At 38.7% G+C, this 26,422-nt stretch overlaps 1 protein-coding gene across 1 annotated transcript in view; it reads left to right on the top strand.

Annotated features, from left to right (window-relative positions):
• Nucleotides 1–26,422, top strand: part of PIP5K1B (phosphatidylinositol-4-phosphate 5-kinase type 1 beta) — a 108,691-nt gene that overhangs the window by 29,145 nt on the left and 53,124 nt on the right. The window contains exons 3-5 of the mRNA XM_032206542.1: nucleotides 5,611–5,692; nucleotides 7,931–7,999; nucleotides 23,271–23,401. Coding sequence (XP_032062433.1) covers nucleotides 7,931–7,999; nucleotides 23,271–23,401 — 200 coding nt within the window. The 5' untranslated portion in view covers nucleotides 5,611–5,692. The remainder of the gene's footprint in view (nucleotides 1–5,610; nucleotides 5,693–7,930; nucleotides 8,000–23,270; nucleotides 23,402–26,422) is intronic.

Below are 26,422 nucleotides of genomic sequence, written 5' to 3'. Positions count from 1 at the left end.
CCAATTCACAGACTACTGTCTGGGATACTGTCAAAACAAAACAAAAGAAAAAAAGAGAGAAACAAACAAACAAACAAATATTATTTTTATATATTTTATATCGAAGTGGCCACATGAACAACCTATTTTTTTCCTTAAGAGCTATGCAACTGTCCTGCTGTTCATGTGCAAATAATGTTAACTGAAATTAAAATAAGACTGTCTTGGAGATGAGGTTAACTTGTTATGACCCTTGAGAAAACTATAGTATGTTTCTTTTATTACCTCTTCTCTTATTCTCTACATGACACCAAATTATGCTTCCTTTCTCTTATTTACATCTGCTTATTGGCACAATGCTAGCATTGCTTGCAGGTTCTTGCACTACCATGAATTGTCCATTCACCTTGGAACAGAGGCAATTAAATCATGAAAATTATAGTTAGCAGTATCATAAAGCTTGAAGAAAAACTCTGGAAAGGAGGTAGCATGTAATTTCTTCCTGGGAATTGTATTAATTTTGACAAGTTCTAACAATTTAGGTAACACTTTTCACCTCATTTTAAATATTCAGCTACCTCCTGAGTGTTCTGAAAATAGCACAACATGAAAAACCTCCGAGGTCCCCTCTTCAATTCCTGTTCCTAGGGACATCCAGAAGCACACTGATATTTTTAACTTAAATTCCTATGGAAACAAGATGTATGCATGAAAGTTGTACGTGTGTCAGAGGATGTTTTGTGCGTCCTGAGTCTCTTCCTTTACCAATAATCTTAAAAATAATCTTAGTCTTCAAATTCTACTGCAGAGGGAAGGGGAAAGCTGTTGTCAGCTCTAATTGACCAGCAACAAAATCTTACAGTGGCACAGCATTGCAGCAAGTTTCATGGAAAAATAGGCAAGTTGAGATGACACCTAACAGGGAATACTGCTACTGATGTACATACTGTATTAGTTACGAGAGAATCCAGACAGGAGGGAGGCTTTGTAATTGCATTATTTGTGGGAGTAGGTTGTTCAGTGCTAAATAAGGCATGAGCTCCAGTCTTAGTCACCCCTAGTCCCAAGCTAAGAGAGTTAGCTTTATTAGTGTTGTTTGCTCTTGGAGTTTCCTCTTTTTTTCATTCTTTTTTGTTTCTTGTGGTGGTGTGAGAATATGGTAGTTAATGAAAGTCTTTTATCCAGGTTCTGCTATCTTTATAAACTTCCAAGCTGTGATCACACTGCCTACTAGATGTCAGTTTCTGAAACAGAGAGATAATAGAGGAATGAAAAAGCTTTAGGCAGCTGTATATATTATACCTGTTGTCTGGTCAATTAATCTTACTTTTAAAAACTCAAGAGGGTTTGGTAAAGGAAAAGAAGAGTGAAAAAGGTTTGAAAGTGGAAAGTGCAGTATGAGGAGACAGGAGTACGGTACAGTGCTGTTTGCTGTCTGTTTGCCAGGGGCAGTGAGAGAGGGAATCAGTGCATCTCAAGAGGAAAGCACCTAAAAAGACAGTAGCTTTTCATTAATGAGTAAGTCTTGGTGGATTTCCTCCTCTGTGGAGCACTTTTGGTTTGGAAATTTTTCTGCTTCCTACATCATTGCATGACAAAGATTTCCAGTTTCACACTGTACCTGAAACCTGGCAGCATTTTGACTCTGCCCCATGTGGCTTGAAGTATTTTTCCAGATAGATATGCAAGTCTTTATTGAATTGAGGACTGGACTTGACAAGCTGCTTCACAGCTACCACCACGAGAAAAAGTATGACTGGGCAAATGTTACGAGTAAAAGTGAGTTTTGTGGTAAATGAAATGGTTGTGATATTCCTAATTGTGTTAAGAGATGCTGCCTTAAAGCCATAGTAGAAGAGGGATGAAAGCTAGCAAAGTATTAACTGTGGTAATGATTACTCTCCTTAATAGAATTCACTACAAATGCTGCTTACAGATGTAGACATGCCTGACAAAATCTTTATACATTGTTTTGGCAAGCTGCCATAGTCAAAAATGCAATCTTAAGTTAAAAACTTGCAGTTGCTAAGGGTGAATAAAACAATGATTCTTATCTCCATTTTTGGTCTGATGTTGACTTAGTATCTTTGTAATGAATACAATACAAAATTATATACATTATTTCAAGGAGTGAACTTCCCCATTCTGGGGATTTTTTGTCTTTCTGGAAGATAACTTTGTAAGAATTAGTAAGTATTTACCTCTAATAAGCAGATTATCTGAAATACAGAGAACCAAATAGCGTTAGTAAGTGGAGGATTCAGCGGTTTGTATTTCTATGCTCTTTCATGCCCTTTAAATTTCTACTGGATTTTAATGTTTCTGTTTTATGTCATGACATAGGATGTGTGATGTCTGAAAAATTCAACAACAGATCTGCACAGCCCAGTCATTCTCTGAACGCCCACTTTATTTTTCCGACTATGTGTTTTCCTCCTCCATCCTCAGCCCAGCCATACTTCATTGTGAGCCTGCCCTTTGTCAGATGCATGCAGAGACCTGATGCTTTAGTTATGGCAGTTCCGTGCTGTTGTAATTAATCAATCAATCAATCAATAGTTCAACCTTGAAGTGGGTTCCAAAACTGTAAGTTTTGGCCCGTCTTTGTACTGCTAAAACTCAGCAGTACTGAAACAGTAGCTCTTGATACACACAGCGTAGAGCACACAAAGAGTTGCTGCAGAGCAGGGAGAAAACACTCTAAGTTACACTGCCTTTTCCAAAGATTATTTGTAGGAAGTATGAGATCATTGTCCAGGTGTGAAGATCTTGAAAGGTATTTAGCACAATGCCAATTAAGTCAGAACTGTGTGATCTGTTTTCTGAAAGACTATGAACTGAAATAATTCTAGTTCCCTCTAGGAATGAAATAACCAGCATAGGTAGAAAAACTTCACTTTATTCATGGTGTGTGAATTTTTGTATTTGGTAGTTGCTTCAGCTGGGATCTCACTGTCTGTTTTCCTATCTTTGTTAGTATTACAGCTGTGTATTTTCACATGGATGAGGCATTCTTAAATAATTTATCTGGCTGTACTGGGGAAAAACAAGCTTTTGTCGTGATTCCGCTCAAGTGGGCAGCCGAGCTCCACCACAGCCGCTCTCTCACTCCCCCTCCTCAAAGAGGAATGGGGAGAAAATATGTGAAAAGGGCTCAAGGATTGAGATAAGGACGAGAAAATCACGCAATAATTATGGTAACGGGCAAAACAGACTCGGCATAAGGAGATAGTAAGATTTATTGCCTATTACTAACAAGTGAGAGAAGTGAGAAAACAAAGAAAAAAAAAGCAAACCAAAAGCACCTTCCCCCCCATCCACCCTCTTCCACCTCCTCCCCCTGAGCGGCGCAGGGGAATGGGGAATGGGGGTTATGGTCAGTCTACAGCGCTTCTTCTCTGCCGCTCCTTCTCGGTCACTCTCGTCCCCTGTGCTGTGGGGTCCCACCCACGGGATGCAGTCCTTGATGAACTGATCCGGCGTGGGCTTCCCACAGGCAGCAGCTCTTCCAGAACTGCTCCAGATATGGGTCCGTACCACGGGGTCCATCCCTCAGGAGAAAACTGCTCCAACCCGGCTCCCCTACGGGCAGCAGCTCCTGCCAGATCACCTGCTCCTGCGTGGGCTCCTCTCCACGGGCTACAGGTCCGGCCTAGAATCTGCTCCGGCAGGGGTCTTCCACAGGCGGCAGCCTCCGTCGGTGCAGGGCCACCTGCTCCACCGTGGTCTCCTCCACGGGCTGCAGCGTGGAACCCTGCTCCACCGTGGTACTCCATGGGCTGCAGGGGGACATCCTGCTTCACCATGGTCCTCACCACAGGCCGCAGGGGACTTCTGCTCCGGCGCCTGGAGCAGCTGTCCCCCTCCTTCTACACTGACCTTGGCACCTGCAGGCTGTTTCTCACTCCCGGCTGCTGTGTGGCGCAGCATTTTTTTTCCCTGTCTTAAATATGCTCTCACAGAGGCGCAAACAACATTGCTTATTGGCTCAGATCTGGAAAACAATGGGGCCCTTCCCAAACATGGGGCAGCTTCTAGATCTTTCTCACAGAAACCACCCCTATGGCTCCCTGCTACCAAAACCTTGCCACATAAACCCACTACACTTCCATATCTGACATGAGTGTTTTCTTCAGCCAGCATCTTACTGAAAGAAAGTTTCCGTGCTGCATTTGTGTTTAGCTTTTGCTGAGTATGTGTGATCGTATTTTAGGAAGTGATTTGGAATAGTAGAAGATACTGTATTGATAATCTTGTGTGTGTGTGGAGGACAGTGATTTAGATAGAGTTTTACCCAGGGATCAGTATAATAAAGAGTCTTCCTCCTCCTACAGAAGTTGTATTAATAGATGTTCTTGATGTCTGTGTTTGTGTACTGATAGAGTTATAAACACGGATCAGTTAATGACATAAAATTTATAAATACAGATAGATAAGCTAGATAAACTACAGAAAGTTTTAATAGTTATCAGGACTGAGTTGACTTTAAGTAGAAGTTTCATGTTTACCATGGTGGCAGTCCCTATCCAAGTAAAGAAATTATTGATTGAGATACATTTTTTGCTTGAAGGCTAAAAAGAACAATGTAGCTAACTGAAATAGGAAAATACTGGTATGTGACCTTACATAACATGTTTCTAAGGAAGCCTTTATTCTCAGAGAATCCAGCCATCTATGTTTCTGTGTTGTCCCGTCATTTATTGTTTTTGTTTTTAATCTCAAGTGCAATTTTTATTCTGCATCACTGAAGGGGAGGTAAATACTCTTTTGAAGTCTGTTATGAAAAGGCTTTCTAGTGGTGTTATGGGTACTTTTCAGATTATTGGAAAATTAAATTCAGTGAACAAAGGGCTGTGGATTTTTTTTAATCAATTTTTAGTTACATACAAGATGCAGTTTGTACTGATTAAGGGCAAATGAGATTTGTTTTCTTCCGATGTGGCTGAGAAATTAAATTGAGGACTAGCTTTACTGATGTAGCTTAAAACAGATGTAGAATATGGGAGGATGAGCTCATTCCAAAGACGTATTGAATAATATTTGACTATTAAATATGTCTCATGTTTATTCAAATCATTTTAAATATGAAATTGCTTACCTCGACATCATTCTCAGAAATTATGCTGACAGCAGCTACCATTGTGAAAAACTTCCAAAATGGTTTTACTTGTTATCTACAACTATTCAGAATCCAGTCCTGCAAACCATCACTCTCATTGCTTATCTTTTTTGTGGAATTTGGGCTATCCCCAGGGAAAGAGGATGATACAGATTAGTATTTAATTTTGAAACTCTTCATGGAAGACAGCTTGTAATTTCACAACACTTCACAGCATATGTGTCAACTCTTCACTATAAATTTCATAGTAGGGATGCTTGTGCCATAGCAGTGACATCTCTAGGGCAGAGGCAAGTTGAACTGCAATGATTTTATTCTTTGTAACATTGCTAGTGTCCTAAGTACATTATTGAGATATTAGTGACCAAACTATTTGAGACAGTTCTTGAAAAGCATTGCTCCTAGCTAGATCCTTACTTCGTCTGAAGAATGGAAGAAGGAAGTTGAACGCTATTCTGTGAGGTGTACATTTGTAATGGCAGGCAGATGGTAACAGATTTTTCTTTTAATAGATTCTGGAAAACATCAACAACGCTGATGAATGGCTTGATTATTGCTTTCAGCTCCAGATGACTTTCCCTGGTGTTTATAAGGGTATGTATACTTACGTTGTGAAAGTGTTAATGAAATCTAGGGTGATTTTAAAACATTTTCTTGTAGCTTTTTGAGCTGTTTTTGTGTACGTGTGTGCTTTTTTTTTTTTTTTTTTTTTTTTGCTTATTAAGTTTTATTTTAACTTCACCACCACACTTTGAGTGTCTGACCGTCTGACCCAGGTGATCTCTAACTTACTTATTTATTCTTGCTCTAATGTTGCTCTACAACCATGACAAGGTGCAATGTCAAAAACTTCTGTGCTCTTTGGGGGAGATACAGTGTCAGTACAGCCAAAGACCTGGAGTCTCTGAGATGTGCCTCTGAAAATGTAGCTCACATGCCTCTTAGTTTTGTCCATCATTGTACCTTTCAAGCTCATCCCATACAATCTGCTGGGGAGTCTTCCTGTGCAGCTGAACACTGGTGTGGAGAAAAAGACGTTCATGTTGAATCAGTCATGTGCCAGACACGGGCCTGAGGGAATGTTGTCCTTTTCTGCCTGGAAAATCGTTCCCAAAGGGATCCTTCTGAGTACTGGTTTTGCACAGCAGATATGTAAGGTGCTTGCATAGCAGCTCAGCAGAGAAGAAATTTTGCCTCTCTTATGTATGTGATTTTTGAGGAGAGTCATGAAAAAATGTTGTCTCTGAAAATCAGAATTTTAAAGATCTGGCTCAAAATGAGAATTTCAAAGACAGTATGAATGTAATCAACATATTGATTTTATCAAAACTGTACAGTGACCAAACTGTGGGAAACAGAAGGAAAAAGTACATTTGCATTGGGAGAGGATTGCATTATTGACATAACTTAGAAAAAAATGTAGAAAGTAAAATTCCACTGAGTTCCAGTAAATGTTGCATCTGGTCAGTCCACCAAACCCTATCCTTTTTCATCACAGAATGTCTAGGAGCTCCTCTTTTTGGTTGCCAACTTCTGGCATCTAATAAATAGACATCACTCTTCTCTAAAGAATTTACCAGTCAAGCAATTTAGAAACTAAGACAATTTAATGGAAAGTTGACTTAAACTACACCTGCTGCAGTTCAGAAGTGAAGTCAACAACTCACAGAAAAGAGTTGGTGAAAAACGATAGCTTGTCCTATTACTTGTAATGTTACTGTCAGTCCCTGTGTTAGTTAGTATTTATTTAATAATCTAAAAGATAACATTGCCATGACAGTAATTGAATTCACTGATGGAGCTAAATGAATAGGTGTTGCATGTACCATGAAAGACCTAGTGCAGTGTCTACCAGTCAGTGGCAGAGGATCGTGCTGGTGGCAGTAGCCATGGCAGCAATAAAAGCAGTCCCAGCCCTGCCAATGAGAGGCAGCTGGTGAATGGGTTGATGTGAGCATATCTAATGCTTGAGCTGTTGTTCCTGGCATCTGATAACCCCTTGATGTGGGAAGCCACAGTTGCTTTGTCTCTGGGTCAGATCATAGGCGGGGCTGGGAGAGGTCAGGTGAGAGTAGAGTGCACACACCTGGATGGCAAGGTACATTGGGATGTTTGCTTCTGAGGAAGTGAAGGTTTATTTAAAGGAGGGCTACAGAGTAGCTGACAGTTGTACGGTAGTTGCACAGCAAAAATATTTACCCTTTTGGTAAAGAGAGGATGAAACTGGTAGGTGTGGCTCCTGCTGAATGTGGTAGTGGCCTGCTCACAGCTGGGATGTCATTTTTCTGCCGATGGCATTACTTAACTGACGAAGTCTTGGACCCACTGGCTTGCAGCTGAGAAGTTTTAGAGAAGTGCATAAAAGTGGCAGAACAAGAATTAATCAGGAACAAATAAGGCAAGGAATATATGTGATATGCTTAAAAGAATATTGCTTATTCAAAGAGAAAGATGTAAAATAGTGTAAAACAAAATGACTGAATTAACAATTAGTTCAATAATTGAAATGAAGAGTAAATTTTAGTTGCAGTAGGGCGAATAGGCTATGCCAGTGAAGTTTCAGCTCCCCCTATAAAGAGGGAAAGAGGTGATCCTAACTAAAATACTTACCTTCTACAACTCTGGATGTTGTTTTGAGCAAGTGACCAGAAAAAAACGGAAGGTTAAGTTAGCATGAGAAGAAAAGAATCCTCATGGACTGTCAGTAATTTGGTGACTTGCCATCCTCTAAAAAGTTTGATATTAGTAAGAAGTTGACAACAGATTGCATGATCTTTTCTGAATGCTTTCTTAAGCAAGTATTTTATTTATAACTTAAGCTTGTGTTATTAGATGTCGTCTGTTACTGAAAATGGAGATGTTACTGCTGGAAAGCCAAATGAAGAGAAAACATACAAAAAGGTAAGTAAGATTTATAACCTTTTCATTACGTGCTTTTCCTTTCATATTGAGAACTTAAGCCTACTGTGAGTGAACTATGCTTCAGAACTAAATACAAGAACAAACAAAGCATGTTCCGTGGATTATTTGAAAGTATTTTACTCCTTTTGTGAAACTGTAAAACATTTCTACCTACTGAGCTGACTGTTTGAAAGCTAGTTCAATAAGGTTTTAAAATACATACTCTTGCTAGATTGGTGGAAATTCTTTGCTCTTAGCAACAGAGATAACTCTGGGCACATGGACAGTTGTCAGAAATGTAGTACGGTGAGTTGGCTAATGCTTTGAACATCTATGCCATATGTCTGAACTGTATACTTGCCTTATCACCTCCAAGTGCTTTTCCAAAGAGTGCTCTTTTTGTTTGACTTCTTTCTTAAAAAAGAGATGTTAAGAGATGTTATAATTAATGTAGTATTATGCATCAACAGTAGGAGTATTTAGATGTTGTAATGGTGAGTGGTATTGGTTTTGGTTTTGATTTTCTCTCACTGGTTCTCTGAGAGCAACATTATTTATGTCCACCTAGAAATGTTGGTAAATAAAGATATATGTACATATGTACGTGTACATATTTACATAAGCCAATTGTTAGCTGCTGGATTTGATCATTTTCCTGACAGATTATCTTGAAGTGGTGATTTTTTTTCTTATAATGTAGCACTGAGATCTACATGCTTGTAGAGTATATACCATAGGGTAGGGTGTATTTTTTTTGTTGTTGTTGTTTTTTTCCTTCTGAATGTTGCCTACAGTACTGCTGGTAAAATTAAGGAGAATATTAAGCTATATTTCTTTTCCCAGTCCTTTTGTTGTCAGCTGCATTTTAAGTATCTATCTGGCCTTAACATTCTGGTAATTTTCTCAGAAATGAAAGAAAATAATGTTTGAGAAAATGCTTTTTTTTTTTTTTTCTCTTTAGATACAGGTTTTGTTTGGTCCCTCTGCTTATAACTGTAAAATATCGCAGTCTAAATTGCTCTTGACATTTTGGTACTGGGAAGAAAAAGAAGCTCTTCTTGAGCCCAAGGTGGACACTTACACAGTTTTATAATGCTAGACTAGACAATACAAAACCTGGTAATCCCAGCAAGGGAGAATTGCCATTTCTCCTAGTCATCCTACATGCCCTACTTTTTTCCCATTCAATTCTAAATTCAAAATACTCCAGAGTAAGCCTTATAAAGATTTCATGACATGGCAACAATTCTTTGTTTTTACTAGAAATGCATCTCTGACAAAACAATACCAGGAGATCACAGTCTGTCATCTCCAAATTCTGTCCTTTCCCCTGAACTCCTGTATTTGCCTCTTATGGCAGTTTAATTCCTCTAGTGATATCCACACATCCCGTTGTTCTCTGCTCAACATCCTGTTTTGTGGATACCCTGTGGTTCAGTGTTATCACCAAATGTTGTGATTATGCTTTTGCTTTTTGTGCCAATGTTAATAAAAAACAAAGTGTGACCCAATAATTAATGCACAAAGAGCTGCATGGTAGCGTGTCTTTGCATTATGCTTTTGCTTTGATAGTATATCTTTCCTCATAAGCCAAATTCTTTACAAACATTGCACTTTTCTCTTAATTCTCACCTTCTTCAGATATCCTATGTTGCATACTTTTTACAGAAGTCCAGATAAATCAACTGCATTTGTCTAGAAGGTTATTTGTGAGATGAGGCTGGCAGGACGTGCAGTTGACAGAGGCATTTTGTGCCACTTTTTTGGCTGGAAAATTCTTGCCATTCTGACCTGTGACTTCCTGTGCCACTTCCTCCAGAAATCTGGGCTGGGGATGAGATTGTTTCCTCAGCTGATGCTTTTTCAGCTACTTGGGCAGTTCCTCTTTCTGTCTACCACTGCACTTGACAGCAGTGGGAATGCTTAGGCAAGATACTCCTGTAGTTCTGAGGTCAGACCATGCTTGTTAACACATTCTCAGAGGCCTCCCTTCCATACTTTTTTTAAAACATATTAAAGCTGAAGAAGCATATGCTCTTCATCTTAAAATGGGCAAAATACAGTTTTTGGCTTGAATTGTGACAGTTTGGGCTTTAGATCTGCCCTGCTTTGACCTCTAATGTCAAGAGGTAGCTGTGTATCTCCTGTTAAGATGGGATTGAGTAAGCTTATAAAGGGCTGTGTCATGTTAGACCTGGATGTATGTCTTTGACCTTGACTATTTGTACCACTGAAGTGTTCCACTAAAGACAGTGCAGTAATTGGTCTGGTAGCCAAAGAAGTCATATCATTAGATGCAAGTATAGGGGGTTCACAGACCAATAGAATAACTGGAGGCAGAATAGATAACTAGCAGGTAGTTCAGAAACACTGACATAAGAAAAGTGTTGTAATGCCAAGATTTCAATCTTGAAGGGATTGAAGGGATTTCTAGTGTCAATACTAGGAGATAACCATCCTGAAATGTGCTGACAATTTCAGTCTCAACACTACCCCAGGTAGAAGGTTGTGCTTCCAAAGCAGAGAGCATAATGAAGGAAGAGTCAATATCGTTCTCCCACATCACCTGATGTGGGCTGCACTGCTTAGGGTCATAGAATCATTAAGGTTGGAAAAGACCTCCAAGATCATCTGATCCAACTGTCCCCCTACCACCAGTATAACCCACTAAACCATGTCCCTAAGCACCACGTCCAACCTTTCTTTGAACACCTTCGGGGATGGTGACTCCACCACCTGCCTGGGCAACCTGTTGCAATGCCTGACTGCTCTTTCTGAGAAGAAATGTCTCCTCATTTCCAACTTGAACCTCCCCTGGTGCAACTTGATGCCATTCCCTCCAGTCCAATCATTAGTTACCTATGAGACAATGCCAGCCCCCAGCTCCCCACACCTTTCTTTCAGGTAGCTGTAGAAATCAATAAGGTCTCCCCGGAGCCCTCTCTTCTCCAAACCAAGCAACCCAAGCTCCCTCAGCCACTCCTCACAGGACTTGTGTCCAGCTTTGTAGCCCTTCTCTAGACACACTCAAGGGACTCGGTGTTTGTCTTGTAATGTGGGACCCAAAACTGAACAGTCCCCAAAGTGCAGCCTTACCAGAGCACAGTACAGGGGAACGATCACCTCCCTGGTCTTGCTGGCTACACTATTCCTGATACCAGCCAGGATGCTGTTGGCCTTCCTGGCTACATGGTTCCACGTGAGAACTCAGCAGCAACTCTTTCATGAACTGTGTGGTTTGGTCTTAACTTTAAAGTCTTCCTTGAACTCTTCATTTTCTCACAGAGCAAAATGTCCCAGTGTGCTTCATCAGCCTCTCTGTCCCAGCAATTGTAAAGGAGCTTGCTTCTCTGTGGCAAAAACAAACAAACATGATATTCAACTATATGTTGGAATGGCTGTAATGCTGTAGGGATAAGGTGGGATGTACTTATCTGTAGGGATAAGTAATGTGCTGATACTGCCTTACTGAAAGATTATGTTTTCCTTGCTTGTTGGCCGGGGAGAGGCGACATTTCTTAATATCATCTAAAAACCAAACTGACTTTGCTTTAAACCATTTTACATTTTGTTTAATTATATATTGATTGATTATATCTTGTGTCTGTTTTTCATAATAGCATGCAAGGATTATGTCTGTGCAACTTTCATCATATATATATAAATGCATAATATGTATATATTTATACATAAGTGCATACAAATGGAAAACATAATGCATGGAAAATGTCTGATGTAAAATTCAATGACCCATAAGAGAAAATTAAATAAATGTCATAGCTTTAGAGGTATTTTCCATTTGCCAGATCCAATGAGAAATAAACCTAACTAATCAATACATATTAAACAGTGTTTTCATTGCTTGGTTTGAAAACGTAGATATTCCTTACAATCGTAAGTAAAACATGAAGGAAAATTAGAGAAAATAATTGCAAATAGTTGACTTTTGGTTTGACCTGTTTTATGTAAGTTTTGAATATCATTATTTTATCTTGGAGATAAAGGTAGCTTGCTTCTAATGTAAATTGCACTGCTTTCCTTAGTGCAATACAGTCACTCTCATTGCCGCTGAGATGAATGATGGTTTACTAAAACACATTTCCATCAGAGAACAAATTATTTCTAATCACTGTTTGAAGAAAAACAACTTTCTGCTGGGGCATGTAGAAAACCTTCACTACCTTTTCCTTGTGGATTATCTAACCTTCTGAAGTCTCTGGAGGTGATGTAGATATTGCCTTAAGCAGCAACTGGACTGACTGAAGTGTGAGTGGGCTATACAGCTGCAGTTGTATCTAGTAATGTGGGACTCAACTGCTGCAGCAGCTCTAGGATAAGTTGAACCTAAAGACTAATCTGCTTTGTTTTCTGTTGTTTCATCTCCTTTCTGTAACTCTGCCTTTTGCATCCTGTTCACACAGTCAGGCTGCGCACTGCTGTGGGTTATCTTCTCATCTAGTGTTTAGAGGACTGGTTAACAGTGATAAATTAGTTTGTAGTTCTTTAAGAAGCATCTGAATCGTTCACTGGGTGAAAATGGGAACACTTCAAAAAGTGATAATCCTTTCTATGTGTATATACATCAGTATACTTTGGTGCACTGTAACTCTTTATGGTATTGTTTGGCCTCAGTAGAGTTCACAAAAGGATTACTAGCCTGTTCATCCTGGGGGAAGAAGGTGGTGTGCTTTAACCCTGGTAGGGAGCCACTCACTCATTCCCCTGCAGCTGAATGGGGGAGAGAATCACAAAGGTAAAACTGAGAAAACTCATGGGTTGAGCTAAAGGCAATTTACTATATTAAGCAAAAGCTGCACATGTAAGCAAAACCAAACCAGGAATGTATTTGCCACTTCCCACCAGCAGGCAGATGATCAGCCACTTCCAGGAAAGCAGGGCTCAGCACATGTGACAAGTTCCTGGGAAGACAAATGCCATCACTCCAAACATCCCCTCCCACCCACTTATTCTCTACCACCAGCTTTGAGCATGAGTGTGGGACTTCCCTTTGACTAGCCTGGGCCAGCTGTCTTGGTTTTGTTCCCTTCTGGGTGTGCCCCCAGCCTCCTCGCTGGCAGGGCGGCTCTGTGTGAGCACTGCTCTGCAGCAACTAAAACCAGCATGTGTGTTACCAGCATTATTCTCATCCTAAACCCAAAACACAGCATCGTATCTGCTACTAGGAGGAAAATTAACTCTCTCCCAGCCAAAACCAGTGCTGAAGGAATCTTGTTAATAACAAAAATGTTTGTTTCTGTAGCGTCTTTGTTGTGTAGTGCCAGTATGTTCCAAATGTGTCTTCAACCTATGTAGATTAGTTTATAAGAGCTATTACAAACATTGGTAATTATACTTATTTAAGTTTGGCTCAGTCAGGTAAAAGAATCTTTCTCTGGCAGATTGTCGCTGACTCTATCTAGGGTAAAGCTTTCTGTAAGGATAAGTAGCCTGTAGACCTGTCAGTTGTATTTCTGGGATGTCAGATTCTTCAAGTATTTCCTTTTTGATTTTGTTTAGCTCAGCTAAAATAGAGGTAGGTAACGTCCTTATCTGAATTCATGAAGATGTTTTTCTTCAGTTTCCTATAACACTAATGTTTTGGCCCACATCCCTGGTAGAAGAAAATGTGCCTTGCCAGCTGCATGAATGCGAACACTTCTGAGCTCAAAAAAAGTCTTAGTTTACTAAAACATTAGGGCCTTGCACAAGCATTGATTAAAACATCCTAACTGTACAGATTCTGAAATCCATAACTAGATGAAGACAATGGGACAGTTTGTTTTGAATAATTCTTACTCATTTAGGTGATATTTTAAATATATTTTTTCTGCCACCTCAGTCTGACATAGAAGCTTTTCTACCTTTTAATTGTCTAATATTTAGTAAAGGTCCTTGAAAGATAACACAACTTCATGTTTTTTTTTTTCCTTTTGAAAACCACAACCTTGAGTTGAGAAGATACTCTCTTGAGTATCTTCTGTTTAAAATGGTGTTATTCAAAATGCATCTGTAGGTCAGTTCAACTGTAGACACTTTCTACAAGCGTATCTCTGGGGCTTCTCCTGGGTTTTCTCTCCATCCATAAATTTCATGAAGTTTACATTGTGAATACCATAAAAACATTTCAATCAGTCTAATCAAAGAATGCATTTAAAAGAAGAGAAGCTTCACAGTTGTGTGTTCAATGCAGCTTTTAAGGTACAGGATTGAAATAATTTAGAGATCAAAGAAATCTCAAAGTATGCAAACTCTGAAGGTACTTTGGGTATGGTGGAGAGGGTTGGTTGGTTGGTTTCACTGGATCTTGTTGTTTTTTGTTTTGAAAGAAAATGAGAAATCATTGAGAAGCTGAGATTATTTGCGTCATTTGATGCCTGAGGATCTTAAGCAAAGTAGCGAGTAGACCTGGCAGCAAAATGGAGTCACCAGACTGTAGCTTCTTGTGGATATCAGTCACAATTTTGTTACTGAAATCTCAGGTATGCAACAGTGACTTTTTTTATTTTCCTCCTGATATTTTGCAGACTCAGTTGTGAGAATCTGCTGACATGCAATGCAGCTTTTGCATTTCAAAGTCTTCAATCACATGGTTGTTCCTTCATCTGCTTTCTGACAAATAAGATTTCAGTAGTATTTTGAAACTTAATATGCTGGTAGCAAGAATGAGGTGCAGACAGGTCTGTCAGGGCATGTTAAGTGTGTGTAAGAAAATCACACCAGAATACATAGTGCTCTTTTTGCGGAAACCTGCTACTGGTTTACCAAAATCTGTTTGTAATCTGAATGCCGCCGCACATGCATATATGCGTGGCATGACTTTGTTTTCTGTTGTTAAATATTTTACAGTTCTACTTTCTAGTGTATTACAGCAAGCATCTTACATAACCTGTTCAAAACTGCATATCATGTGTGAGTCACTTTGCCCAGGAGCAAAGGGAATTTATCTGAATACAGGAAATCAGCTCCTTATTGTTAGAGCTTGCAAACATGTACAAGTAGCATTGCTGGATCACTGATGGCATTGGATTATGTCCTGAGTCTGATGTGTACAGATAGAATACTTGCTATTGTAGACAATGAAACTTCCCTCCTGGAGTTTGTGCTGCACTGGAATGTATATTTTCAATGGCATATTTCTGAGTGCTTTGTACACTTGTAAAGATATTGACAAAATTGGTTTAAATGGTTTTGCTTGTGGCAGTGGCTACTACCAGATTTACCATACTCAATTTTATGTTTTTGCCTGGGGTGGGGGAACTAAAGTACTTGGATTCATGGCTACTTCTGAAGCTTTGGCATAAGTGTTCTGAAATAGAGAAATAACTAACTGAAATGAAAATCATGAAGTCAGCTGAATCCCATTTTTGAATATGAAAGAAGATCATATTCAACTTGGGTGATAAAATCTTTCTGATAGTAACTGAGCTGGAAGTGAAAGAATCTAACATGGGTGTGTTTTCTCTTCTGGGAGAACATCCCAGCAAAATTATTAACATTATTAAAAAAAAAAATACAAGAAAACAGCTTTTGCCAATTTTGAACAGTAACTAGATAAGGGTGTGGTCTATTATTTATATTTTAGGATCATAGCTATTGATATGTTTAATATAGAAAGCACAGCCAACACTGTAGAGCAGCATGTAGTGCTGCATTACTTCGGTCTCTGGCACAGCTCTACAGTGCAAAGAAAAAGAATGGCCAAAGAACATGGCATAGACCAGTATAATGAATAGTTTTTTGGAAGAGTAAATATACTCTGGATATTTCTACCCTTTGCTGCAGCCTTTTATTTTGCTAGGTCTGTGATGCTACTTCTGCTTACATCTGGATGCCTGTCTGATTTTCTGTTTATTTTGAGTTATGAATTGCCTTATTGTAACAAAAACATTGTGCAGAGCTTTCATCTGGATGACCCAGCTGCTTCTTGCAAAGCCGACTAGCAGCACAAGGTAACTTCTTCTGTAGGAAGAACAGCTTAGGAATGGGCATTAACCTCTGCCCCCAGCACCAAGATCCAGAGGTGAGGGGGATGGACAGCAGTCCATTTTGATGAAATGTAACCTGCAGCAGCTGGGCAAGCAGCTGTCAGAGAGGTGGCGTAACCTTAAGGGTGAGTGAAGGAGTACCATGTTACTCCAAGTTGTGGAGAAACAGGAAAAACAGTTCAGTCACCAGTTTTCTAGTAGTCCTATTTTAGTGTCTGTGATTTAACATAAAAGGAAACTGATAGCTCAAATGTGGCAGCTTCAGAGAGCATGCTGAGATATGGTAGCCACTTACAGAAGCATCAACAGAAGCAGATGTAAGAAGTGTTGTCAATGGGACTTTAAGTACAGGAGGCACCCAAAGACAAGAAAGCTCTACTACAAAAGCATTGGACTGTATGATTACTGGATGCATCCTGGATCAAATGGCAATTTCTTAATGCTAAAAAGTTTTTTTTTTTTGCATGTTGCTTGAAGAAGACATCCTGTTTTTCAACAGGCACCCTCCTCAGGTGGTTTGGCTTAAGTGTTGATGCTATTTTTGGAGGCTTAGTTTCTTTTCAGGGGTCTTTAAAAACCATGTTTATGTAGAAGTTGTAGTATGTGTAGATTTCTGGTACTTATGGTAACCAGTATAACTGGAGAACAAATGCTTTCTTACAGTAGACAATTCAGATCTGTCCAAATCCACACAGCTATAATCATTTTGATGAAGTGAAGCCCTGTGGATTGATTTATTTATTTATTTTACTTCATTGCGTATGCTGCTTGCAGGAGGGCTTCTATATGCAGTTACTTTACACCAGTCCCCTGGGACATGGGAGCAATGTTTATGGTCTCAGCAATCTAAGTGATTGACAATTTGAAGTGTGTGCATTGTGTCTTAGTTTAAATAACGAGTCAAGGAATAGCTTTCATCAGAATTTTTTCCTGTACTGCCAACCTCAGCTTCTTTATGCCTCTCACTGTGGTTTCAGATTAGTGTAATAAATTTATAAGGTTCAAAGTGAAAATGCATTCTTAGGGTGTTACGAAATAACTGGTGTTAAAGAATTAAAGTCTATTCAAGCTCTAGAATCTTAAGCATGGGGAGGAGTGTGACCTCTTTCATGAGCTAAGTTTTCCAACTAAATGAAGATGAGTACCGGCTAGTATTTTAACATGGTAGCATGAGGTAGACCACCTCATGATTGGTTCATTGATCTAGTCCCTCCAAGCAGCAGAGTGAGCTGGCGAAAGAGATAAGAGCAATCTTTTCTCCATGAATGTAGAAAGAAATGAACTAATAGCCACTGTGTGGGAAGCATAGCTGTAGAACAGGGTTAATCAATGGTGGTTTCACTTCAGATGCTGTCTGCTCACTGTCTCATTCACAGAAGTGGCATAAAAAGGCATCTCTATCATTTCATTAAGCAGAGTTTAAAAACCTGTATTGTTTTACCTGTATTTATTTGACTTACAGTAGTACAGAGGGTGGGAGAAAGCAAATATCATCTTGCCTTCCAGAATGATAATGAGGTGAAATTTCTGAGGCGAAGAGTATGACCATTATAGCAGCTGCTTTATAGCACCTGCAATAAGCCAGGCATCACCATCTTTGACCCAGAAAGTTCATAGGCTAAGCTTCAGCTGCAATAAAGTGAGTCATAAAAAGGGCTAACAGATAAGCAAGGACAAAGTTTATATTCATGCAATTCTATATGACATTCCTAGGATGTCTACTTTTAAAGAAAGCAAAAATGTGGAATTACATTATTCATGAGCTCCTTGTGGGAGAAGAATGGGAAAATAGCTTTGTGAATAAGAGTAGAGGGAACAACTATAAATTAAATGAAGCCTACATTTCACACAGTTCTTCTCTGTTCATGGTTTGTTTGTTTTTAAATAATTTGTTTGCTGACAGCAATAGCCCCATTCAGATACAGAGAACTTGTTCATACTTTAAAACATTTCTCTTAAACATGTTTACCATATCCAAAGTCTTTGTTCACTGTGAACACAGTGGCTCGTTAAGTTTGCCAGCCATTCAAATCAGTGGCTAGTTAGGTTTGCTAGACATTTACATGGAAGCTGCAATGACCTTCAAATTGTAATGGAAATAGTTATCTGGCAACATGTAACATTCTTGTTAGTAACTGTAGTACCTGTATTACTGTCATCCTTGAATTCTTTTCCCTGTTTTTAAAGGACATATTTTCATAGTCTTTTCAATAGCCCTGTACCCAGTTGTTAAATAGCTTCAGTTCATTTTTGTTGTTGTTACCTGAACGTAAACGGCCTTTACACATGTTATATCTATCTGGTTAATGCTTTTTTAATGAAAATAACAAATACAAGTTTTGGAGAACTAGCTTGAAAAAGAATATTTGTAGGAAATATAAAAGTTCTGCTTATTGGATCATGCACAAACTTTATACCTGATTTGAAAAGATTTAAGTTTTCATTTATTTTCCTGGTCTGAAACAATTTCATCTTGGAGTCATGTAGAGAGAGTAGAAGACCCATCTGTACAGAACAATACTTCATGTAACAGTACAACTTATGCTAAAATATTTATTTCTGATGCAGATATTCTGTATTCTGAACTGTGTACTGTAGTATATTTTATTGCCCTTAAGCCTTTCACTATACTTTTTAACTCTGCATATCAAATCTCATCTCTATGGGCCTTTTAGCAAAGATATAGGACAAATACAGAGCAAAGATACAGTTAGTTGTGACAAAAAGGGGCAAAAATAACATTTCATCAGAATGAAGACTTTAATCTCTTACATGCAGGGATAAAACTGTGGAGAGGCCATAGGCAGCGGTGGAAGAGTAAAGTTTCATTTTCAATATGTTCGTATCATGGACAGCCAGGCAGATGTCTAAAATAAAAAGTATAGGAATACTAAAGGTAGAATTCTCTAAGCGTTATGAGACATAATGAAGATATTTTCTTGACTGAGGAGAAAAAAAAGGCATTACAATAAGTTCCACTATTATTTGTTAATCCATTACTTTGACTTGTTCAAAGGGAGGTGATTCTCCCCCGCTGCTCTGCTCTTGTGAGACCCCACCTGGAGCACTGTGTTCAGCTCTGGGGTCCCCAGCACAAGAGAGACATGGACCAGAAAGTCCAGAGGAGGGCCACAGAAATGATCAGAGTAGAGAGGGAGACTTTATTGCAGACTTCAAGAATGTTAAAGGGGCCTACAAGAAAGATGGGGTGGGACTCTTTACCAGGGAGTGGACTGACAGGACAAAGGGTAATGGCTTTAAACTTACAAAGTTAAAATTTTAAATTAGGGTTTAAATTAGATATAAAGAAGAAATTCTTTACTTAGAGGGTGGTGAATCAGTGGCACAGGCTGCCCAGAGAAGCTGTGGATGCCCCATCCCTGGAGGTATTCAAGGTCAGGCTGCATGGGGCTTTGGGCAACCTGGTCTAGTGGGAGGTGTCCCTGCCTATGGCAGTGGGTTGGAATTAGATGGCCTTTAAGGTCCCTTCCAGTCCAAACCATTCTAGAAGCCTGTGGTTCTACATAGAGTAATCCAGATAGGGTGACCCCACTTGTGTTCAATTTAAATGGGACTGGTGAATTCTGTCTGGGAGGATCCTGGAGCTCTTTATCACCATTGTACCTCTTCCTGAAATGTATCTCTTTTTCCTTTGCTGAACTGTTCCCATTTGACAGGCAATTGGTGGCAGGTGGAAGAGAACTGTCCCTACCTGCTTTAAAATACTGGCATTCTGGAGAGATAGGTGGAGGAGGTAAGGGCAGAAGAAATGGGTAATTTCTCGATTTCTATGGCAGCAGGAATTGTAGTTATCCTTAATGATATACTTGCATGTGTTATGTCTTGGTATCTACATTTAATCTGAATTTATGTGAAAACATTTTCTCTCCTGAAACAACTTTTGTTGAAAAACTAGGCTGGGGAGAAACTATACCCCTTGTTGACTGTGGATTGAAAAGAAGCCCAGGGGTCCCACTACCAAGTAAAGAATGTGATTGCCATATGACAAAGCACTGAGCTAGCGTGCCATTTAGTGTCTATTAGGATATATTCAGGAAGTGATAATATGTTAATTTTGAATAGGCAGGCTTTTTGCTAGTTCAGATTTCACTTACACTCCCTCAGCCAGTAGAAGGACAACCTTAAACAGCATGAAATTTGCTTTAGCCTGTGATGGTGTGATACTTGCATTCAGCTAGGCAGCTGACATAACGGTTTATATGAATCAGGGAACTGATCCTGCTGAGAACTTGCTCTTGTATCAGCTCTTTTGTAATTTGTCTGGCCACATAGATGTTGCTGTTGGCACAGTGTGATGGGTAGCTTGCATATATTTTGTGGGCTGGAGAGTGGACAGCAAATCTTTTTCAATAGCAGCATTAGAAGTAGGTATTGTTTTAAGTCAATAACACTTAGGATTTGAGTTGATCTGAGAAAAATAAGGATGTGTGCTTATGCCCATTCAAGTTTATGCTGTTAATGTTTCAGAGGTGGACAATTTCAGGCCTGACACATTAGGATTTGCAGTACTAGGGTCAGTAAAAGATAGTCCAGTATGAAACTGGCAACATTTTCATGGGTTTCTGTCCCACTGTCAGTACAAAACATAACATTGAGCACACCTGTGCAGTAAGTAGGAATAACCTAATCAGTAAAAGAATCAGTAAAAGGAGGATGATAGGCATTTGTTTTGTTATTCCACTTTAGGTAGCAAAGACAGTTGTCAGGGCATACATTATTTGCTATGAATCCAGTTAGTTCCAGGGTATATAATTCATGAACTGAAGTTGTTCATCTTCCTGATTATTCTCATTCTTTGATTTCTTAGAGCTTCAGAAGGTGATGGTAACCTGGTAAATGATCCAAGAGTTGCTGCACAGTTACAGCTGATACATGGGCCCAAGGCAATTTTGTGAACATCTGCATGAGACCACTATAAATATATATAAAAATATTTCAGTCTCTACAAGGGAGAATTCTTGGCACAGAAGATTGCTAAACTTTATTGCTTTTTCTACAGTAGGGAGTATTTAAGAGGAATTGAAAGATATGAGGGTTTTAGGTTTGAAACTAGACTTTGCTTTTATAAGCATTGGAAGAGGTGCCTGAGTAAGGAAAAAATGAATGCTGAGAGTGGATATTTGCCATTTGCATTGGTCGACACTGACTTCCAATAAATATATATATATAAATAAACAAATATATATATATTTTAGCAGTTCAGCAGTGAAATGGATGAATCAAGAACATTTTCCCTAAGGCCTGAGGAGCAGCTCCTTTTCTCCTCCTTGGATTCCATTCTTAACCACAAAACAATAATAATAAACAATAGACCAAAACAAGCATTTGTATTGAGATAAATTCCAAGATTTTTGTTTTCAGTTTAAGGCTTGTGGAAACAAAAAATAGCCTTGGAGGAGGGAGTCTTGGTTGACCAGCCTTTGTGAGGGTTGTTAACTCATGACAGTAGTTCATAAGCAATTGACCTGGGTCAGCAATTGCCTTCAGCATGCTGTAACTGCTATCAATTTGTTTGAAAACAGTTTTTAAAATATCCTGAATAATTAATAACATTGATTTTCTGTTAAACCCATTGCTGTGATTATGGGTGATTACTAATGTCACCCCTGAATAGGAGTGGAAATTCACAAGAAAATAACCTTGTAGATAAGGTCTGTATTTGCAGAAATCCTACAGAATTTTTTTTACATGCCAGAATGGTGATCCAGTACTGTCCTCTTGGAATCACATTACTGGGTTACCTGCCTTTTTATTTGTTTTTTGAATGTCCTGTCTCAGTAAAATAGAGTACTGGGTTATCTGTGGTGTGTTTTCAGACATAGTCCCACACTGCGGCAGTGAACAGGATAGGGGTCCAGCTATGAAGCACAGACTCTTTTTGTATGTGTATTGGTTTGATCGAAGTTACATAATTACTGCTTTTGTTGGGCATTAATCATTCATGAATAGAGGCCTTTTTAGGAAAGAAAAATGTGAATCATCTTACAACACAAGCCAAATCTTTTTTACTAGTCAAAGTATCAGTCTAAGAACGGTGGCATTGTTTGTTCCCACCAAATTGCCTGTTCAGAACTGTTATAAAAGTGAAAGTTTTGCTTGGTGTGCAGTCTTAATTAATGAGGAACTACACATCTCCATATTTTCTTTTCTAAAAATAAGCAGCGACTTTGCAATAGGCTGTTCTGAGAACTAAAACAAAAGTAGTTTTGTGTACATTAACTCTTTCTTATGTAATTCCCACTCATTTCTGAAATGTTTTTGTTTGAGTGCTGCAATAGTTCTGATCATGGAGCTTTTGGTGTTTTTTGCTTTGCTGATAGAATCTCTGGTTTGGTCGATGGGAGACAAAACCTGAAAACAGGCATCAAAATAGTGTCTTCAATTTAGAGAAAATATACCATGCTAAGGGAAGATATTTCCTTCCTGACAACCTTCTTTGCCTTCCAAATCATTTCCATTAGTCACTCTTTCCATATTTTCTTCAGAGTTCCTTTCTTGGGCAATTTCTTATCTTGACTCACTTCTACCATTTTTTTTATCCATCAAAGCAGGATTGTCTAGTCAGCATGAGAAAATATCAGAGATGAGCTCAATTTGCGTATATGGTGTCTAAAACAATCTGGCACTGCCCATTTGAACCCTTCTGTCCCCTGCAAACCTTGTTACTTGAATCTAAGTCACTTAAGTCTTTTCACTCTCTGTGCATAGATTTTTATAGAGATTTTTTGTTCCTCATCACTTTGGTTTCTCTCTGGATTCCCCCCAGTGAGTACACCTCTTGTACTGACTGCTAACCAGAATTTAGTAAATAAATTTGTACCCAGAATTTGTATGTAGAACAGCAGCTAGCATAGTGACTTACACATTGGCATGCGAGTACATTCCTATGGAATTTGTAACTTTTTTTTTTCCCCAGAAGAGAATGCATGCAGTTTCAGACTCAGGAAGGGGTTTGGATGTCTAATTATATTGGAAGTGTCCAAGTTAGAACCTGATGTCTACATTCTTTAGACAGTTTTAAAGCTCTCAGTCTGTACAATCAGAGTATTTTTTTTGTGGCTTTTGCTACAGCATAGTATTTCTTTAAATCTTGTAATTGAAAAAAAAAAATCTCTGGACAAATGTTCTCTGCTCTTGAAGGCAAGGAGGTAAAGATGATGTAACATTGTTATTCTGATAACGATTACGTGTTTAGTGTATTATATTACTGATAAAGAAATCTGTTTGTAGCAAAACTGATGCTTGAATTCTTACTTCCTATGCAGACTGCATCCTCAGCTATTAAAGGTGCTATCCAGCTGGGAATAGGATACACAGTAGGAAACCTCACATCAAAACCAGACAGAGATGTTCTTATGCAAGACTTCTATGTAGTGGAAAGCGTCTTCCTACCCAGGTAAGGACCAGCCTATTCAAAATACTTTCTTACAGAATTTCATAATGGAACTCTACCTAAGTACTTCAAATAAGGATTGGTTTACGATTCTGACAAAATGGGGTTAGAGTAAGCTTGAGGTAGGAGAACTTGAAAATGCTCCCGTCTTCAAGTTGTCATTGAAAATGAAGGTAGGGAGAAAGCTGGGAAGATCACACTTCAACTGAAGAGTTGAGGCATGTCTTATCTAGAGAAGGAAAATAATTGTGACACTTTCAGTTAAATGAGTTGTTAACTACAGTTGAAAGTGATTGATGGATCTATATAGCAAGTATTACACCCAGCGTTCACAAATGTAGTTTGGGCTCTGAAAACTGAGGATAGTACTTGCAATTTTGTTGAGGTTTTATCAAAATCAATGCAAATTCCAGTCCCACAGGGTTAAGAGTAACGTAAGATGCTAGCTTTAATATAGCATTCTAGCCAGGATTTTAGCCTGTGACTAGGTTTGGCTCTTAATAGCATACTGCAAGTTGTGCACCATTACTGCCTTGCATTTGGCAATGATGATATAGAATCTGTAGTAATACAGTTACACTGATGAGAGAAATCAAGGTCATCTTCATTTGTTGGTTCAGAAGCTGATGTACAGTGTCACGTAACTTCAAAGTTACTTATGGTATGAACAAATAAAGCAGGTATAGGAAAATAAGAAACATATTTCAAAGCCAGGAGGATGTATTCTATTTAGTGTTGTCTGGACTTCCAGAATTACTAAGTACTAGTAGTGTCCATTATTTTTTAAGGAGATGCTATCTATGCAGTAATTCCTGAATTTGGAAATATTTAAAGTCTTTTTTTTAAGTTCGGTTCATTTGCAATTTGAATATTACTTCATAAACTGTTTCTAATAATGTTCAGAGATTATTAATGTCACTAAACAGGAATTTAAACTGACCATGAATGAAATAATTGTAGTAGGTTGAAGTTGACCTTTGCTGAAGTAAATTTTCTAGTTTCAACTTCTGATTTCCTCTGAAATGAGGTATCTTTTAAGGAGTAGAGGTATTTCTTATGTGAAAAGAAGCATTTACATTACATTTGTAGGAATCAAGGATATCCCATATCCTGTGTTCTGTTGTTAACTCATGTCTGTACACAACTTTGTAGTCTTTCTCTTGGGGATTAGATAAACATTTATACGTTGCCTATGTGCATGTGTTTTCATACACTGTAACCTCAATTTTTTCTTTGTTAAACTGAGACATTTGCATATCATGTAAATAAGTGTATTCTTTGTTCTGAAAAATGGAATGAGCCATCATATTTGTAAACTTTGCAACTGTGACAGCTGTGCAGGATTCTGTAGTTGTTTGTTTGGCTGTGATACTGACTTCGTTGTTCATGAAACACAATGAGATATACGTGACAAAACTGTTTTATTATATAGCCAAGCTTTTTTGGGGAAAAAAAAGGCTTATCTGTATCTTTTTTAACATTGTTCCAAAAGCCAAGTAAGATAAAATGATTTGTAGTCACCTATGAAACTTCCATGCTTGTACACTTGAAAAAGAATTTCCTTGATTGTTTGGTACTGGTTTTAGGGGAGAACTAGGAGTGATCCCATCTGACTGAGAAAGAGAACAAAGACTGAAGTAATAGCCTGTTTGCAGTAACATGAAATTTATCGTAAAAGCTGTAGTAGCACCTTTGTAGACAGATACCAAAAAAAAAAAAGGAAAAGGATATGAACGAAAGAAATAGCTGGATCAGCAAGTAGTCTGACTTGTTGGTTTTGAATAGCTCTCTAGTAAGCAGGAGTACATAATATAGTAACTCGTCTTGTCTGTAACAAAGAGCCTTTCTACACATAGCCCTAGCTGGTAATACTTTCTCTGAAACTAAGAATTGGCTGTCCATAGCAGTCTCTTAAAAACAATCATGACACTTCATTTCTTAAACTAACAAACAAATCTCAAATTTAAAGTCTTTCTCTTGTCTTCACATAACATGTACGTTCATCTAAAGTATTTTTGATCCAAGGTGGTATTAATATGCATAAATCATAATTTAGTATTACATGTAGTGGTACAGGCTTCTTTTCTGATGGCCAAGGGTACCGGCATTTTGAGTCTTTAACGGTGGCATTATATGGGTAATTCCTGACTCATATCTGTAGCTGGCTTCATTACCATAGCTGGTGGTGAAAAGATAAGATTGCATGTCCTCTTTTTTTTTGGCTTGGACTGGTCAGGATTGAAAGACATAAGTTCAAATTAGTTACACCAGCAGATGCAGTGGGCTGACTACTGTTGGGAGGTGATGAGCATCCAAGAGCAAGCTGAGATGAAGTAATCCTTTCACCCAATACCTACAGCTGGCAGAGAACCTGTCGAGGCAGTGCATCAAGCATGGTGCAGAACGTTGTTACTTACCAAGCAAGAAGCAACACTTTTCCTCTTGCTTGGGGTATATATAATTTAGCTGCAACTCCAAGCAGGGTATTAGCTGATATTCCCCAGTGACGTCCAGATCTGGCAGGTGTGATTTGGAAAGAGAAGTGAGAACAGTTGTTTTGCACAGTCACAGGCACACCTGTTCTTTTAACAGCAAGATGAGCATTGTCATAGTGCCTGTGATAAAATAAGCCTGAGCTAGTAGAAATGCAGCAAAACAACAGGCTGTGTTCCAGTGAGCAAAACAGTATCATCTGAGATGTTTTAGGGAAAAATAGCTAACAAACTAACAGTTGTTTTATAAACTCAGTAAGTGACCAAAGAGCAATAGTCTCTGCATCTCCCTCAGCCCCTGAAGTAAACCTCAGTACTTTCTGTAGCCCAGCTTTGGTATCCACAGGAAAACGCTTTCAGCACAATTCACAGTGAAGGAGGGAGGAAAGAGGCAGGGAAGAATGGTCAGTTCAGAATTGAACATACTTGCACTATTTACTGTGGGAGCTGTTGTAAATCAGGATTAACCCACAGATTGCAGGTTTGCCTGGCTCAGAGTTACTTTGTAACTGGGTTTAATTGGGTTATAGGT

Source organism: Aythya fuligula, chromosome Z, assembly GCF_009819795.1.
Source record: "Aythya fuligula isolate bAytFul2 chromosome Z, bAytFul2.pri, whole genome shotgun sequence".
NCBI classification, from domain to species: domain Eukaryota; kingdom Metazoa; phylum Chordata; class Aves; order Anseriformes; family Anatidae; genus Aythya; species Aythya fuligula.
The sequence above is the reverse complement of the archived record's forward strand: the minus strand, read 5'-3'. Positions and strand labels throughout refer to the sequence as shown.